At 28.7% G+C, this 16,373-nt stretch overlaps 2 protein-coding genes and 1 long non-coding RNA gene across 3 annotated transcripts in view; 1 reads left to right on the top strand and 2 right to left on the bottom strand.

Annotated features, from left to right (window-relative positions):
- LOC147657812 (uncharacterized) overlaps positions 1 to 1,803 on the bottom strand; it is a 53,229-nt gene extending 51,426 nt beyond the window's left edge. Inside the window, exon 1 of the long non-coding RNA XR_015291753.1 lies at positions 773 to 1,803. This is a non-coding gene — a long non-coding RNA (uncharacterized LOC147657812). The remainder of the gene's footprint in view (positions 1 to 772) is intronic.
- Positions 1,804 to 4,799: 2,996 nt separating this feature from the next.
- On the top strand, positions 4,800 to 13,888 carry DNApol-theta (DNA polymerase theta). Its single transcript, XM_086907070.1, has 21 exons — positions 4,800 to 5,894; positions 6,013 to 6,243; positions 6,309 to 6,562; positions 6,635 to 6,767; positions 6,846 to 7,047; positions 7,132 to 7,327; positions 7,428 to 7,597; positions 7,690 to 7,957; positions 8,054 to 8,387; positions 8,479 to 8,620; positions 8,694 to 8,937; positions 9,022 to 9,163; positions 9,242 to 11,258; positions 11,328 to 11,536; positions 11,639 to 11,840; positions 11,919 to 12,100; positions 12,177 to 12,296; positions 12,379 to 12,714; positions 12,788 to 13,052; positions 13,124 to 13,347; positions 13,418 to 13,888. Exons 1-21 carry the CDS (start codon positions 5,322 to 5,324, stop codon positions 13,556 to 13,558), a joined length of 6,585 nt encoding a protein of 2,194 aa, XP_086763196.1. The 5' UTR covers positions 4,800 to 5,321; the 3' UTR covers positions 13,559 to 13,888.
- Cpsf73 (cleavage and polyadenylation specificity factor 73) lies at positions 13,654 to 16,234 on the bottom strand. The gene has a single exon (XM_003690067.4). The coding sequence runs from the start codon at positions 16,232 to 16,234 to the stop codon at positions 14,174 to 14,176; it is 2,061 nt and encodes a 686-aa protein (XP_003690115.1). The 3' UTR covers positions 13,654 to 14,173.
- Between the last annotated feature and the right edge of the window lie 139 nt (positions 16,235 to 16,373).

Genomic DNA, 16,373 nt, shown 5'->3' with positions numbered 1-16,373 from the left:
TCTTCATTTACATCTTAAATATCGTATTTTGCAACACTTTTCCTAACATTTTTCCACGGTGAACTCGTCCTTTCCCGATTTTACCTATAATTCTCTTCGAATCCGTTCGATATGGCTTAAATCAATCCCGAAGTCGAATGTAACAAGATAAATTACCAAGAAATTTGCATAAAGCACTCGTTTCTTAAAACGCCATATTGCGTAGCAATAAATACATACGTACATATATAGTCTTGCAATCGCGTTATTTTTTTTCCTTTTTTTTTTGTTTCTTTGCTCGTTATAAACGAAACGTTGAAAAAGTATGCCAAGGCGAGACAAGTAAACAACAAACGTAATATCAAACCAACCGGATATCTCCCTTCGATACAAATTTTTCTCTCTCCACGTTCCTAAATCCACGTTAAAAGTTCCATTCTAAAAAGAAAGAAAGAAAAAAGGTAAACACACAACATTCTGCAAACAGGTCGTAGAGAAAGAGAGAGAGAGAGAGAGAGAGAGAGAGAGAGAGAGAGAGAGAGACCTAAAATACAAATACGATTAATGTCTCGAGTACGAAATTTTAACCATTAGGTTAACCAAACTTTTAAAACTTGAAAATAATTTTTCGAGATAAATCAATCTATGCCCTTCAATCACGCGATACGACGAAGAAAAAGAGAAGAAAGGAAAAGATTGCTATCCGGGCGAGTCGCACTAATAAAGAAGAAGGATGGCAGATACAGAGGTATCGAAGAAATGATAGAGTGGAACGAGAAATTTCATCGCTTACCAATTTCACGTGGAGTTCCCCTTTAATCCGATAAATTGCATTCAACAGGAGGCGTAACTGGGTCTCCCTGCGGATCGATGAAACGAGGATTCCTACGAAAACCTCGGCACTTCGCGTGTCGAGAAATCGTCGCCTCTCTCCTCTCTCTCCGTACAAGAAACAAAAGGCACGGTTTTACGATTTTACGATCCACCTTGGTAATAGATGTCATACACGTGGTTGGTTTCGCAGTTTCACGATTTCACAAACACTTAGCGCTGATCTCGCTTTCACTGGAAGATTCTTTTCGTGGAACTCTTCGTATATTTATCGAGTCGAACTTAATAAACATCGCACTTATAAATCACGTATATAAAACGAATCCATCGACACGTGGTGATTCCCTTATCGTACGTTCGAACGTTCCTTCATCGAGGGAAGGAAAGGGGGGGGAGAGAAACAAAAGAAAAGGAAAGAAAAGAGAGAAAAAGAAAGAAAGAAAGAAGAGGAAAACGCGTCACCCAGAACCACGCGTTGATCGCGTTCGTTCTATTTCTTAGGTTACGTAACACGAGAAATTCTTGCCGCGGACCAAGTCCCTTTCCTCTCCGTGATACACGTGAACTTACACGTTCCCCGCACACCGCGTCGTATTGTACAAAGGTGGGGAAAAAAATTCTCGCTCGAGCGGTTCACCTAATTTCTCTATGCCGGCGAGTGTCGATATCCGACCTTCGATATTCGACGGGTGCAACAGCCGTTTCCTCGATGACGTTCCTCTCCTCGTCACGTTTGCACGTGTGTGTGGTGGCAAAATAAAAGGGAATAAAAAAAAAACGGGCGTAGCGTGGAATCGCGCCACCGCCTCGCGTTTCTTAATCGACGGTCGAACGTTCTCTCTCCTCGAGGGGGGACGGGCACGGGGCGGGTGAGGACGCGAGACGAGGGGAGAGGAGAGGAGAGAACGCGGCGAACACGTGGCCGATCGTATTTACGCGGCGCGACCGAGAGCGGCAACAACGACTTTAGTACTCGAACGTCGGAAGCAGACTAAACGATAATACAGGGAGCAGAATCGATTCCCAATCCATCGCCGGCGCGGAAACACCGAGTGCCGCGATCCCAATCCAACGAATCCACGAGTACGGGATGAAAATCGGCGCGGTACGATCCTCCTTCCTCGCTTCTCTGTCTGCATCGGCCTGCATCGAATTCGATATCGAGCCGGTGACGGGACGTGGATACATTTCCTCTTTCACACGGGTGCATCCCGTGCCTCTACCTTCTCGAAGCGACCGCCCAACCACCCCGTACAGATGCGTGCACCTATCGTACGTGACTGTCGGAACAAGGGGGGAGGGGGAGGAGGGAGAGCCTCGAGATAATTACGTATTACGCATTCGAAGGAGCGAGAAGAAGCGAGCTAGGGGAGGCGAGCCGACGACGAGCGTTCGATCCGGAAAAATTCCTGGATCGGGCTGTGCGATCCGCTGCATCGAGGTGGAGGACCACCGGTGTGGGTATGATGCACGCGAAACGGAGTGGGACAGAAGGGGGGAGAGACAGAGAGAGAGAGAGAGAAAGGGAAAGAAAGAGGAGGAAGGGGAAGAGAGAGAAAGAAAAAGACAGAGAGAGAGAGAGAGAGAAAGAGAAAGAGAGAAGACAGGGCGAAACGCGTGCGGATATTACGGATCGGTCGAAGGACCACGAAGGAATTAGGTCGAAACGGAGCGTGAGAAATCAGATCCGCGCACGACTATCGATACCAGGTGACGTGTGATTAGAATAAGGTCTTATCAGCGTGAGCGTGCACGAGGTACTGAACCACGGCACGAGGTATCCACTGCCGGCCCCTCTTTGCCGTGCAAGAAGAGTGGAGGGACAGACAGGTGCTCCAGCTTCTGTCTGTCTGCCTGTCTACCCGCCTGTCCGCCCGCCTGACGCGTTTGCTCCAACCCGTTTAGGCTTTGTTCACACTCCTCGGGTATTACCGCCGATATCGGTGGAACACGCGTTCCAACGATCGCTTTGAATATCGAATCGGTGTTGGAATCGGTGGAATTCGACTATGATACGATTCGCTAAAGATACGAGGATAATTATTTAACTCGAGTTGGAACTGTGCTCGGTTCGTGGTTAAAAGTCCAAAGTTCGTAGTTCCGACTTGTCCTCGTTTCGATTTTCCATGTATGGATGGATGGATTAAATGTTAAGGTCGAGAGAATTTGGACAGGGGAAATGTGGATGGAGTTCGAAATGATGAAAAAAGGGAGAACGAGTTTATCGAGATCGTTATTTAAGCTCTGTTCATACGTTTGCGAAATTTTCCAGATTTTGAACACGTATGATGTTAAGGTACACGGATATTTCAAGGATATCTTTCAATGATACATTGAATCTTTGAACATCGAAGAACGATCTATTGATCGATTCGTTTAATTTTAATTAATATAATTAAAATTATTGATTTGATGATTAATTGTTTTAAAAGAGATACTTAAAACTTGTAGAAAATGGCACAAACATTTCGTCATCGATGAAATCAATAGTTTATTTATCAATATTGTCGATAGATTGTATCTTATCGTTCAGATATTTCACTTTGTATCGTCTAATTAATAAAAATTATGTATTTTAATTCTTTGTTCTAATTTGTCAATCAATTCTTTGATGAATTAAATCGGAACAATATAGAAATTGAACAAATTGGAAAATTATTATATCTCTTAGTGTAACGATTTTTTTCATATTAAATATTTGATTGGATACTTATTTTATTATTATTAAATGGCAGATACATCAACGGATTTGAAAAATTTCAATAGCGAATTTAATATAAATGTATTGAAATAACCGATTGAAATTTAAATACTATTTTTAATAAACGTGCCAATAAAAACTGATTAAATATTTGATACTTCCTGATAGAAAGTTACTTCTAACATGAACGAAGTCTTATTTTCATATTTCACATGAACTGTGAAATTAATGCTGACAGATAAAGCTTTATTTTATATATATAATAGATGTTGTTTCAATATTTCTGTCTATCTACATGTATCTTTAATATATCTATTTACATATATATGTAATATGAATATATTATGTACATTTCATTTTAAAAATTGAAAAAATTATTGAATTATTTGAAAAATTTCGAATCTTAGGTACTGATCATAAATCTATAAAACATATTTCGAGGAAAATATTTAAATAAATTTAAATTTTTTGCCAATATTTTTATTAAATTATAATTGAATGTAAAATAAAATAATACATGTTATACGAGTCTCGATATAAAACTTTATTTACAATAAATTAAAATGATAATTTATATTTTAATTTTTATTTATTTTTTATTGTTTGAATAAAAATTAAGATTTTTAAAATATTTTATTTATCCTTATTAATTTAAATAGTGATTTCTTGCATTTTTTAATTTTAAATATAGTATTACATAATTTTAAGTACTAAGATAATTATCATATGCATTTTCATTATCTAATGTATTTTATGAAATTCGTTCAAAAATTTCTCGGTAGAGGGCATATTCCATCAAGTTCAATTTTTCTAATATTTCTAATGCGATATTAAAAAAAAAAATACATATTTTTCAAATATATGTACATAATTATAAAACAAAATACTAATGTATTATAAATATTTATAAATATTTTTTATTTTTTAAATGTATAAAATACTAAAATTTTCATCCTATGAAAACATTTATTTTACTTCCAATTACAAAAAATTAGCAATAGTTATATATGCAATTTATATAATTGTATAATTAAAGTTAAAATATATATATGATATAATATTTTTTTCTATTTAAAATTGAAATATACTTATTTCTAGGGAAAATTAAGGCAATATCTCATGATTCAAATTATTTATAATTTGAATAAATAAAATAAATATTTAATATGGATAATTAAAAATACATATTGTTTATATGATATATTATATATGAACCAAATATTAATAAATTAATAATGAAATTTAAATTTTTTAGAAAAATATTATTTATTATGATGTCGCTACGCGCAATCGTACGTTAATCATGTTATTTTAAATATCGTTTAAGATGTGATTTTTATCAAATTTTATAATAAAATCGACAATATGTTGTGAAAAAAAATTTGGATTATTTTCCAATTTTTTTTTATTCAATAAATCAATTATTTTTTATTAGATATTTAGTTTGCTTTAAGGAATGGAGCATTTGCTATATTTATTCTACAAGTGATAATTTTGTACATAAATAAAAATTTATATTTATATAATTATTTATTAAATAATGAATTGAATAAAACAAAAACTATATATAATATAATTATTTAATTTGTAAATATGATATTGATAACATTGATTAATTATATTATGCCAAAAAACAAGATGATAAAATAATATATTAAATTTTGAAAATTATGAATGAAAATTGTGCAAAAACTACAAGAAAAATTCCACTTGTAAAGATTGAAATTGTATATTTGTAATTGTATATTAAAATTGAACTTTGTTATAGAATTTTTTAAATACAATATTCAAGTAATATATAAATAATAAAATGCAATCTTTCAATAAAATACCATCCTTTGGAGATGATACTTTATCTGCCTGTATTCAGATTGAAAATAAAAATATGAATATTATTAATAATCATAATAATGTAGATAAATATTTTTCTGTGGTTACAAATGATAAAGATACTCAATTGAAAGGATCATGTAATTTTATTAATAAAAAACTTAATTTAAATCCAAGTAATTCAAAATGTAAAGAAATAAATAAGTCTAAAGCAAAAAGAATTATGTCAATTAAAAAGAATGATAATTTATTTAAAGTTGACAAAGGAAATGTTAATATGAATGATAATTATACAAGAGACAATATTTCTTCAAATACAAATACATTATCAAATAATAAATCTGAATTGTTAACTTTGCATGTAAATAATTTAAACAAAAATAATGTTGCATATATAACAACAAATGATACGACTAATGTAAACTTATCTAACAGCAATAGTTCTATAAATAATACAGAAAAAACATCAGAAATTAATCCTTCTATTTCTATTATTCCTACTCAAGATCGATGCAAATTATCTTCTTGGGGATTACCATTAAATGTTCTTCAGGTAAAATAAACAATTAAACAATTTTTGATTCTATTTATAATAAATTTATATAAATGTCAAAGTTAATTACTTTCTTTTGATTTAAGTTATTTATTACATTAATAATTATTTATTACAGAAATATGAAGCAAGAGGAGTAACTACTATGTTTGCCTGGCAAGTAGAATGTTTATCAAATCAGAAAGTCATTGAAAAAAATTGTAATCTTGTATATTCTGCACCAACATCAGCTGGAAAGACATTAATAGCTGAAATTCTCATGATAAAAACGGTATTAGAAAGACGAAAAAAAGTAATTTTTATCTTGCCATTTGTCTCTGTTGTTAGGGAAAAAATGTATTATTTTCAGGTAAGATTTAATTATATATGTAAATAATATAAAAATATAGTAATTCTGCAACTATAATTCTTTAGGATTTATTATCTGATAGTGGTGTTCGAGTAGAAGGATTTATGGGTGGTATTGCACCTTCAGGAGGATTTGCAACAACTCATATTGCAATAGCAACTATTGAAAAAGCAAACTCATTAATAAATCATTTAATGGAAGAAAATGAATTAATTAATTTAGGTGCTGTAATTGTAGATGAATTACATCTTGTTGGTGATCCAAATCGTGGATATCTTCTTGAATTACTTTTAACTAAGTTGAGATATATGACTTCTAGGTAATAAAATTTATTTTCATATAAAAAATATAATAGATTATTAAAAATAAATTCAAAAAAATTTTCCTTTAGGGATGAAAATATTAATATACAATTAATTGGTATGTCTGCTACACTTCCAAATTTATCTCTTTTAGCTAAATGGTTGGATGCAGAATTGTATAAAACAGAATTCAGACCAATACCTTTAAATGAACAATGCAAAGTATTTTATAAATTATATTTTAAACATGTAATATATGTTTATAATTTAAAACTAATACAAGTTTTCATATATTTTCAGATAGGCAGAAATATATATGATAATAAATTATGTCTTATAAGGAGCTTAATACCAATGCCAGAATTAAATATGGACTCTGATGATATTCTTCATTTATGTATTGAAACAATATCTGATGGACATAGTGTATTAATCTTTTGTTCTACAAAAAATTGGTGTGAAAAACTAGCTGAACAAATTGCTATTGCATTTTGTAAATTGGGTTTGTTTAATGATTTGTATTTTCTGATTTTTAAATTTTCTTTATATTTATAATATGTATATATTAAATGAGTTTTTTTTTTAGGCAGAGAAAATACACAATTAGGTAAAATTTTAAGAGATCAATTAGATTCTGAATTAATTTCTGAAACATTGGAGCAATTAAAACGTAGTCCTACTGGTTTAGATAATGTATTAAAAAATACAGTTTCATTTGGAATAGCTTTTCATCATGCTGGTCTTACTATGGATGAACGTGATATTATAGAAGGATCTTTCAGGTTTATTTTACATTTTTTATTTTATATTTGGATATATATTTGTTATATATATTATATATGTATATTAAGTTGAAAAATTATAAATATTAATTTATTTTAGATCCGGATCTCTAAGAGTGCTTGTCGCTACATCAACTTTAAGTAGTGGAGTAAATTTACCTGCTAGAAGAGTAATTATTAGATCTCCAAAGTTTGCTGGCAAACTATTAGATAGTCTTACCTATCGTCAAATGATAGGACGAGCAGGTAGAATGGGAAAAAATACAGCAGGTAAGAAGAAAAGAAAATGGTGGAGTTAGATAAAACTAGTCTTCAAATAAAAAATTAATGAAAAGAAACATAAAAACAAATCATCTTCATAGGTGAAAGTATACTTATTTGTAAACCAAATGAACAAAAATCAGCTGAAACATTAATATCAGCTTCTTTAGAACCAATTGAATCTTGCCTTGAGGATTCAGCTCCTTTAATTCGAGCACTTTTAGAAGCTGTAGCTAGTGAGGTCGTATATACTCCATCAGATCTTGAATTATATGTTAATTGTACATTAGTAAGTTTGAGCAATGAATATGACTCAAAAGATCTTTGGAACAAAGCGATTAAATTTTTAGTAGACAATGAATTTTTACTGTAAGCATTATAAAAATTTTATATATTGGTATTTTTGATACGTCTTTGTTTCTTATATATATTATATATAATATATATTATGTTTACATAAAACAGTTTACAAAAAACTGAAGAAGGACATAATAGATGGGTGGCTACAGCTTTTGGAAAAGCTTGTTTAGCAGCTTCTATTGCACCCAGAGAAGGTTTATTCTTACTTGAAGAACTTCAAAAAGCAAGACGATGCTTTGTCTTAGATACAGAATTGCACGTAATATATCTTGTAACACCACTCACTTCTGGAAACCAAATTGGATCTATTGATTGGATGACATTTTTGGAATTGTGGAAAATGTTGTCAGAAAGTGAACGTAGAGTCGGGCAACTTGTTGGTGTAGAGGAACGATTTTTAACATCAGCTGTTAGGGGTATTGTGCGACAGGGGAAATTGGTGAATTGATTTTATATTTAAGTATTGAATATTAATTTTTGTAATTAAAAATTTAATAATTATACTAATTAACATAAATTCCTATTTTTAGCTTAATATACATAAAAGATTTTATACTGCATTAGCTTTACACGATTTAGTTCGTGAAATTCCTCTTAATTCAGTTTGTAAAAAATATGGCTGTTGCCGTGGCGTTCTTCAAACTTTACAACAATCTGCTTCTACATTTGCTGGTAATATTTTTTTATTTCTTACAAAAAAAACATTTTATTTGATAATATTTTTGTATATTAAAATCTTATTCAGGAATGATTACACAATTTTGTAAGCAATTGGGTTGGGATTGTATGGAATTATTAGTCTCACAATTTCAAACACGATTACAGTTTGGTGTTTGTAGAGAATTATTAGATTTATTAAGACTTCCAATGTTAAATGGACTACGTGCTAGAAGTCTTTATAAGCATGGAATAACATCTGTAGCAGATTTAGCTATTGCTAATGAATTGGATGTTGAACGAGCACTTTATAAAGCACTTCCTTTTGAAAGGTGAATAATTAAAATATTTCATTTATGTACAATAATAAAATAAATTTCAATAAGAATATGTACAATGTTAAAATTATATTTTAGTGAGAAAGAACATGATGGTGAACATGAATCAGAAGCAATAAAACGAAATAAAATGAGAACAGTGTTTGTTACTGGAAAAGATGGTTTAACACCTCATGAAGCTGCAATCATGTTGGTACACGAAGCTAGAATATTAGTACAGGTAGATAATAGTTATAATGTTAAAATTAAGTGTTTTTGAATGATTTTAAAATTGAATAATTTTATATTTTAATTATAGAATGAATTAAGATTACAAGATATGTCATGGAAACAAAATGAACAATCTATTGCTACAAACGAATCTAATACTGAAATGAACTTATGCATACAACAAGATATGTTAAAAAATATTAATGTACAAATAAATATTGAAACTACATCGAATAATCTTCAAAATAAAACTAATTCAAGTGAAAATATTCAAGATGAATATGAAAAAAATACATCTTTAATAATTAATCAAGCTGTGAATAAAAATGTGAGTTCTGTTAATAATGAAAAGATTATATTAAATCATAAATATAATAAAAATGAAAAATCCAAAATAGATATGAATGTCACAGAAAATATTGAAAATTCTAAATGTATCTTAGAAAGTAATATAGAACAAAAAAGAAAATGTGATGAAAATGTAAAAGTTATTGATCAATTATCGCAAATAGATATTCCAGAATTTTTTGAATCTTCAATTGAAAAATCGACTGATTTTTTAAAAAGTAATAGTTCTAAAGTAATTCTCGGTTGTTTACAAAGAAAAAATAGTGAATCATTAATTGCTTTCACTAATAAAAAAAGAAATCATACAAAAAGTTCTTCTATTAAATATTCAATTAATGATGATCAGAATAATCAAAATATAAATACTATATCAATCAAGAAAACAAGAATTTCGGATGAAGAAAATGATAAATTAGTTTGTGAAAATAGAGCAGCATGTTTATCTATTGAGAATGATATAAAAGCAGAGATTTCGAGAAGTCCTAGTTTATTTGATGATAGTTTAAATCTCGATACACAAATTTGTAATGTTCTTGAACAAAATATCATTGATTCTTTACATTTCTCAGAATTTGAAGATACTAAATTATCTGAACAGAAAGTAATAGAGAATAAAGTCACTACTTATAATGTTAACAATGAAATAGAGATAGAAAATGATATAAAAAATAAAAATATAAATCAAAATTCTTTAAATTCTTTAAATTCTATAAATTCACAAATAAAACATAATATGATTTCATGGAAAGATGATTCTTGGAATGAGTCAAAAAAAATAACAGAAAAATTACATGAAATTAAAGATAAAAATAATGAAGATGTATTAATTAAATGTGGTATCAGAAATGTAAAAAATACAAATATACAACATATTATAGGATCTACTGGAATAAATGATTTGACGCCTGAGATGAAAAAGAAATCTGACTTGAAATTTGAGAAAACTACGAATATATCTGATCTAAAAAAAGTATCACAAATATATAAATTCAAAAATGAATCAATTGCAAGATCACCTTTAGCAAGTATTGTTTTTAATAAAAATCACGCATCATCATCAAATAAATCAGATTTAGATGATATTATTGTTGCTTCTCAAAATACAAATTCGCCTGTTACAAGTAATAAAATACGTATTAAGTTAGATTCTGAAAGAAAACGAAAAATATATACTCAAAAAATTTCCGATCAGATATCTGATGATAAAAACAATGCAATTATTATATCAAACAACAAAACTGAAATTAGAGAATGTAAAATCAAACCGAAATTAAAAGAAATTCTTGCACAAAATATTTTATCTAGCAAAAATTATAATATTGATAACATAATTTCGAATTCAGATGAAGATACACCTATAAAATCATCAAAAATTTTAAAAAAACCTAAAATTAGTTTAAAAAGAACTCAAAATAATTCTGAGATGTGTATACAAGCGAATGAACTTGTAGATACCTCAAATGAAATGATTAATTGGAATACATTGAATATTATAAAAATTGGAAGTGATAGAGGCACATTTAATTTATTTAAACGTGAAGTAATGCAAAAACGATATATTGCTTTGGCATTAAATTGTGAATTATATAATGATGAAATTAACAATATAGGTGCCAAGATCATTGGTTCTTCTAGTGAAAGTAAAAAAAAATCTAAAAAAATGGAAAATTATGTACATGGAGATAAAAAACTGTATGGTGCATCTATTGCTTGGGAAAGCAATATTGCATATTATATTTCTTTCTCCAATGAACAAGGTATTTAAAATTACATTAATATTAATTTTTTGTTGTTTTTTGCTAATTTAAAAAAAAATAAATTTTCAGATTTAAAAATCTCAGGTAAAGAGCAAATGAAGTTATTCAAAGAATTGCTTGCTAATACAGTTTTATATATAAAATGTTTTGCAACTAAAGAAACATTTAAAACTTTATATGAATGTTGTGGTATTATTGCAAGTTGCAAATTTTTAGATCCAAAAGTAGCAAATTGGTTGTATGATGGTAACATTTATGAAAAAACTTTTAATAACATGGTATATACATATATATATATATATTTTTTATTATTATGAAATTATTTATTATATTATGAATATATTATAATTGACCACATATTTAAATTATTGTATAATTAGGTGAAAGAATATTTTCCACAAGGATGCTTCATAATTAAAAAAATGGGTACATGTTATGATACAGGACCTGGATTATGCATCAAAAGTGCAATACCAGGAGAACTTAGAGCATGTGCAGAAGCTGTACTTACATGGCACATAACTGATAAACTTGTAGATAAATTAGAACAATTAAGCCCAACATTATTATATACATTTAAAGGTAATAAATATTATGAATATATAATATTCATTTATTATTTTTTCTTATATTTTGAAAGAAATTTAAATATATTTTTAGATATCGAAATGAAAATCATTATCTTATTAGCTTATATGGAATTAACTGGCTTAGGTGTATGTTTAAAATCATTACAAGATTTATCTTCTGTTATTCGCGAAGAAATGATATCATTAGAAGAACGAGCGTATGCATTATGTGGAAAAAAATTTAATTTTTCTTCATCTAAAGAAGTTGGAGAGGTTTGTAAATATAACAATGAAATTAATTATCAATAAAATTGTTTAAAAACTTAATTGTTAAATTTCTATCATTTAGGTTTTAGGTTTATATAAAGGAAAGAAAATTAGTGTTAATAAGGTAGTGCTAGGACAATCTGATCATCCAATATCTAATCTTGTTATGTCATGGCGTAAATTAAATGTAACTAAATCCAAAGTACGTATAAATTAAAAAAGAAATTTTTTTTTTAATTTATATTTCAAGTGATTTTTTTCATTTGATAAAATTAAATTTTTAGATTATTTATCCTTTATTAAGTCTGGCTCAACACAGTTCTCGTATTCATGGTAACTGTGTTACATCCACATTAACGGGTAGAATATCGATGCATGAACCAAACTTACAAAATGTACCAAGAGATTTTAATTCTGAAGACGATAGCTTTACAATAAGTGTTCGAATGGCATTTATACCAGCAATAGGCAATATTATGTTGTCAGCGGATTATTGTCAACTTGAATTAAGAATATTAGCTCATTTTTCAAGAGATACAACATTATGCAATATTATGCGAAAACCAGGTGATATTTTTAAGAATATTGCAGCAAAATGGAATCACGTATCCGAAAATGAGGTATATAAATGAAAGTGATATATTTCTTATATAATTGTAATACATTTCATAATTAATATTAATCAATTAATAGGTTGATGATAAAATGCGACAACATACAAAGCAATTATGCTATGGAATGATTTATGGTATGGGAGTAAAAACACTTGCTGAAAATTTGTCAGTGGACGAAGTTAAAGCCAAAGAATTTTTAGAATCTTTTATGAATGCATATCCAGGTATATCTAAGTGGTTGAATAATGTATTGGAAGAAGCACGTATAAATGGTTACATAACAACTATCTTGGAAAGACGTAGAATGTTTCCTGGATTAACTAGTATAAATCCAATGGAAAAATGTAATTTCGTTTTTAAAATAAAATTTTTAATTAATTATGAATAAACAATTATGATTGTTTTTATTTTATAGCACAAACGGAACGTCAAGCAGTGAATACCAAAGTTCAAGGTTCTGCAGCTGATATTGTTAAAAAAGCAATGGTTGATATTGAAAAAAGAATGCGATTTGAATTTTCAACTTCTCCACCTATTATGCCTGTCAATTCTACTCGCAAATTAAGAAGTAATAGTAGAGAAGCACAACAAAAAGGTGGCTATTTAGTATTACAGCTTCATGATGAACTTTTATATGAAGTAAGTATTTAAAAAGTTATATTTTCATAGAAATAATAAAAAATTTTTTTTCATCACTTTTTTACTTTAGACAAATATATACGATCTACGACAAGTTGCAACAATAGTAAAGGAATCAATGGAGCAAGTGTGTCAACTTACAGTACCATTACCTGTAAAATTAAAAGTTGGACCAGCATGGGGAAATCTTTCCGAATATATTATTTCTTGATTTATTAAGTTTTTCTATAAAAGACATACGTATTTAATTTTTCTTTTATATTTGCATATATTTTTATGCGTGAATTTAATCAATCACATTTCAAATTTTTATTATATAAAATGATTTTTAATCTGTATGATGTGCTTTGGTACATATTAGTAATAGGATGAATTGTACATATTTATATTATTTTTTATCATATTTTTATAACATGATGAATTATATATTTAAATGATATTTATTTATATTTAATGATTGTATATCTAAAGAGATTAAACAAAAATACATACAATTAAATATAAAAAAATGCTTATAATAATAAAATATTTACTGAATATACTTTTTCAAACAATTTTTACTATTTTGATAATATAAAAAATATTAATCTGTATAATACAAAGTTCAAGGATATTATATAAAAAATATCTAAAAAGTTATTTAGTTTTTATATTTTTACTTAATAATATTATTATTATTATAAAAATGAACAAGTGTTTATATTATACAATACCATTGAATTGTATAATAAATAAAAGTCTTTGTTTTTCAACATTTCCTAATAATATACTTATTAATAATTTTATAAGTATTATATTTAATATGTAATTTATAAAGAAATATTTTTTAAATTGTATCACAGGGAGGTGCAAGAGATTGATGCAATTTTGTTACTGCTGTTTGTACTATTTGTTGAAAAGTTTCATCTTCTTTACTAGTTACTTCTAAATTTAATAAATCTATATGTGCTTTTTTCCCATCAACTGTTACATATAATTTTTCTCCTTTGAAAATTTTAGGAACAGAATCTTCACCAAACATTTCTTGTAGCATCTCTATTAAACATTCTTTAAAATGCATTCGGTCCATTTTTGTAGGTGCAGGTAATACTTTGAGTGGTTGTTCCATCATTTCAGCTTGTAATATTGCAGTCAAAACGGAATCTGCATACATATCATTTACAGGTGTTGCAACCCATTCCATAGTAACAATTTTTCCATCAATTGTAACATCAATATTCTTAAAAACACGTAATTTTTTATCATCTACAACTTCTAAATTTCCAGCAATTTGGGTTAACAAATGTTTTAATACTAGTAATGATGCTGAAAAATATACACTTTGTCTTTGAATAACTTGACTCATACTCATATCTGTATATTTTGATAAATCACAAGGTGCAAGCATATGATAATTGAAATTTCTTTTAACTAGAACCCCAGATAATGTTTGCCCTGGTTTAGGTGTTTCCATTGCTAATGTGCCCATTACTTTGGCAGTTTTTTCTCCTCTGAAATATAATTCTACAGCAACAGTATTTCTAGGATTATGTATTTCCATTGTTGTATTTGGATCATCTTCATATTCTCTTTGTAATGCTGCTTTTAATCTACCCATTTCATTTTGTTCTCCATGTACAAGTACAACATGTGGTGGTTTTAAACTACGTATAAATTCTGAAGTTTGTTGATAATCCGTATGTGCTGAAAATGATATATAGTCAACAGACATTTTTAATGGTAACTTTTGTCCAGACATAGTTGTAATTTCTTCAGGCTCTGATAAAATAGTTTTTGCTAATGTTCCTTCCACACAATAACCAGCAATTATAACTCCATTTTTTGCATCTGTACACCAAGATTCAAATAATTCTCTTGATAGTCCACTTTGCATCATTCCAGGAGAAGCCATTACTACACATGGTCCAATATCTTCAAAATGATCAATTCCTTTTAAATTTGAAATATGTTTGAATACAAAAGGATTGTTGATAGCTATTTGCCTTCTAATTTTATCATTCATTGCATTTACATAAGTTTGATAAACAGCCATACACTTTTTTGCTAAAGAAGAGGCATAATATATGGGAATTTCATGAAGTTCAGGATGTTGACTCCAATATTCATCTAAAATAAGAAGGAGTTCTTGTGCTCTACCTAATGCAAATACTGGTATCAAACATCTTCCACCTCTATTAACAATTTCATGAACTAAATTTGTAAATCTTCCTTCACGATCTTCTCTTTTTTCATGTATATGTGTACCATAAGTAGACTCAGTAATTAAAACATCTGGATGAATATTTGGAATTTCAGCTGCCATTAAATGCCTATCTTCTTGTCGACTAAAATCTCCAGTATATAAAATTTTAACACCTGCTATTTCTATCATGAACATAGCAGCACCTAATACATGACCAGCATTATAGGCCCAAAATTTTATTCCAAATACATCCTTTTCTTCATGAAAATTGATAGTTTCTATTTTATCCATACTAGTTTCTAAATCAGATTCAGTGTATAACATTTGTTCTGTTGCAATGTTGCTTACTTTAATATAATCAGACAAGAGCCAACGATAAATAGCTTTAGTAGCATGAGTCATAAAACATCGTCCTTTAAAACTAGTTTTTTGTAGAAACCATGGTAAAGCTCCACAATGGTCCAAATGAAAATGTGAAATTAATAATAAATCAATTTCATCTGCTTCTACTAAGTCCACAAATGGTAATGCATCCATACCAGATAAACCAGGATGAATACCACAATCTAACATAATTTTTTTGCCTTTGAATTCTAACATGATACATGATCTTCCTACTTCTTGACCAGCTCCAAGTGGTCTAATTGATAATAAATCACTTTCTTCAGCTGGCACTTGTGTTTCTGGTTTTCTTTTAGCCGACATATTTTATGAATTTATGATTATCTTACACACACAATAACACAAGAAAAATATTTTCACAATCTCATGTTTCTTATTTATATAAATTACATTCCTATATGCAAATTAACACAATTGTGTTATATAAAACGACACATTTTTA

The sequence above is a fragment of the Apis florea genome, unplaced genomic scaffold, assembly GCF_048593485.1.
Source record: "Apis florea isolate Af1SG1 unplaced genomic scaffold, ASM4859348v1 contig_24_pilon, whole genome shotgun sequence".
Lineage (NCBI taxonomy): Eukaryota > Metazoa > Arthropoda > Insecta > Hymenoptera > Apidae > Apis > Apis florea.
The sequence above is the reverse complement of the archived record's forward strand: the minus strand, read 5'-3'. Positions and strand labels throughout refer to the sequence as shown.